At 51.9% G+C, this 2,500-nt stretch overlaps 1 protein-coding gene across 1 annotated transcript in view; it reads right to left on the bottom strand.

Moving 5' to 3' along the window:
• Positions 1-596: 596 nt before the first annotated feature.
• The window catches only part of LOC118493247 (zinc transporter 6-like), a 35,121-nt gene continuing 33,217 nt past the window's right edge, over positions 597-2,500 (bottom strand). The window contains exon 6 of the mRNA XM_035992572.1: positions 597-1,196. Within this exon, the coding sequence (XP_035848465.1) occupies positions 597-1,196 (600 nt within the window). The remainder of the gene's footprint in view (positions 1,197-2,500) is intronic.

Below are 2,500 nucleotides of genomic sequence, written 5' to 3'. Positions count from 1 at the left end.
TGTGGGACGCCCGACAGACCCATCCCGAGCTCTTCCAAACTTCATTTTTCCCCCCATAGGCGCTTCGATTGCTACGAGAACTTGATGTGATATTCACAGAAGACGGATCCTTTTCTAGCCACAACCCTTTGGATTCTTGTTTCTTTAAAATGCCTGAAATGTAAAAAAGTAATGCTGGATTTTTATTAATTCAATTACAGACTTTATTTCCTCTCACCAGGAATGTGTTTGACTTTCCTCACAGCCGTTCCTCTTACAAAATAACCCCCCAAAAAATAAGTAAAGACACACTGACGGTCAGCCCCACAGTGAGGTTGTTTCCAAAGATCCTGATAAAAAAATAAGAGGATCAAACACACCAAATCTAACCTCTTGGTCCCCTTGTCAGCAAATAAATACCACAACATACTCCCAAAGTCAGGGGAGGCTCACACGACGAGGCTCGGATCTAAAGTTACCATCTTGGTGTCACACTGCGAGTTAAAAGTTGTAGCGTCTGCCATCCAGCCTGGACGGGAGAATACATCTCATCAGAGTTTAAAATGTCTGAACCGAGGCGAAGAAATGACAGTATGTGAAGTTCTAGTGCGGCTCAATCAGGGTTGGTATTGTCTGTACTGCGACTGTGAAGCCAGAGGGTTGCTGGTTCCAAACCGGAGCGGCAGCGTTGGCGCTCCGAAGGCAGTCCTGTAGCTCTGAGAGGAAGGCACTCCGAGTCCAAACCCGGCTCCGAGACCGTGCGCACCGAGTCCCAGGCCGCTGCCAGGCCGCGCTACACCCTGACTCAGCATCCCTGCGTAGGGAGACGCTCCGTAGGCGAGGCCCAGGCCTCCGTAGGGCCCGTGGGCGTGGTGTCCCGCGGCGGGGAGGACCACCTGCTGCACGTTCCTCCCGGGCGTGTCGAAGGCGAACTCAGGAGGAGGGCTGCTGGGTTTGGATGGCGTGGATGTCAGAGGGTCCGAGAGGAGAGGAGGCAGAGCGGAGGAGGAGGGGGGGATAGCGTAGCCTTCAGGACCCAGTGGGGGAACAGGGGAGGGGGAGGAGGAGAGGGTCCCGCTCAGGAGGGGTCTGGTCCAGTCGTCCTTAAAGATCTGGACCGTCAGCGTGGAGACGAGCGGCAGCAGGCGGTTGGTGACGTGAGCCAGAACCAGCTGCTCGTTGGCATCGCGGCGGATACGGACGTGGGCGGAGCCGGCCTAAAATGGGAAGGGAGAGAGAGATGGGGGAGAGAGAGGGGGGAGATGGGAAAGAGAGAGGGGAGAGAGAGGAGAGAGAGAGAGAGGGGGGAGAGAGAGGGGGTAATTATAATTAATAGGGTTATAGAGCATTGAGATTCCTCCGTTGATTCCGGTTCTTATCGTCACATGCTGATTTCACAGAGAAGAGGAGAAGTTATTTTAATTTAACGGTGATTTACAGTTTTCCGGGCTCTTGTTTCTCCCCTCTCTCCCCTCTCCTCTCCTTTCCTCTCGTCTCCTCTCCTCTCCTTTCCTCTCTTGTCTCATGTCCTCTCCTCTCTTGTCTCCTTTCCTTTCCTCTCTTGTCTCCTCTCCTCTCTTGTCTCCTTTCCTTTCCTCTCATGTCCTCTCCTCTCTTGTCTCCTCTCCTTTCCTTTCCTCTCTCGTCTCCTTTCCTTTCCTCTCGTCTCCTTTCCTTTCCTTTCCTCTCGTCTCCTTTCTTTTCCTCTCATGTCCTCTCCTCTCTTGTCTCCTCTCCTTTCCTTTCCTCTCTTGTCTCCTTTCCTTTCCTCTCTCGTCTCCTTTCCTTTCCTCTCGTCTCCTTTCTTTTCCTCTCATGTTCTCTCCTCTCTTGTCTCCTCTCCTTTCCTCTCTTGTCTCCTTTCCTTTCCTCTCTTGTCTCCTCTCCTTTCCTCTCGTCTCCTCTCCTTTCCTCTCGTCTCCTCTCCTTTCCTCTCTTGTCTCCTCTCCTTTCCTCTCTTGTCTCCTCTCCTTTCCTCTCTTGTCACCTCCTCTCCTTTCCTTTCTTCCCATGTCCTCTCCTCTCTTGCCTCCTTTCCTTTCCTCTCATGTCCTCTCCTCTCTTGTCACCTCCTCTCCTTTCCTTTCTTCTCATGTCCTCTCCTCTCTTGTCTCCTCTCCTTTCCTCTCTTGTCACCTCCTCTCCTTTCCTTTCTTCTCATGTCCTCTCCTCTCTTGCCTCCTTTCCTTTCCTCTCATGTCCTCTACTCTCTTGTCTCCTTTCCTTTCCTCTCTTGTCTCCTCTCCTCTCTTGTCTCCTTTCCTTTCCTCTCATGTCCTCTCCTCTCGTCTCGTCTCCTTTCCTTTCCTCTCTCGTCTCCTTACCTTTCCTCTCGTCTCCTTTCCTTTCCTCTCGTCTCCTTTCTTTTCCTCTCATGTCCTCTCCTCTCCTCTCTTGTCTCCTCTCCTTTCCTTTCCTCTCGTCTCCTTTCTTTTCCTCTCATGTCCTCTCCTCTCTTGTCTCCTCTCCTTTCCTTTCCTCTCTTGTCTCCTCTCCTTTCCTCTTTTGTCTCCTCTCCTTT

This window comes from Sander lucioperca, chromosome 15 (genome assembly GCF_008315115.2).
Source record: "Sander lucioperca isolate FBNREF2018 chromosome 15, SLUC_FBN_1.2, whole genome shotgun sequence".
Lineage (NCBI taxonomy): Eukaryota > Metazoa > Chordata > Actinopteri > Perciformes > Percidae > Sander > Sander lucioperca.
Note: the sequence above shows the minus strand (reverse complement) of the source record. Positions and strands in the feature narration are given on the sequence as shown.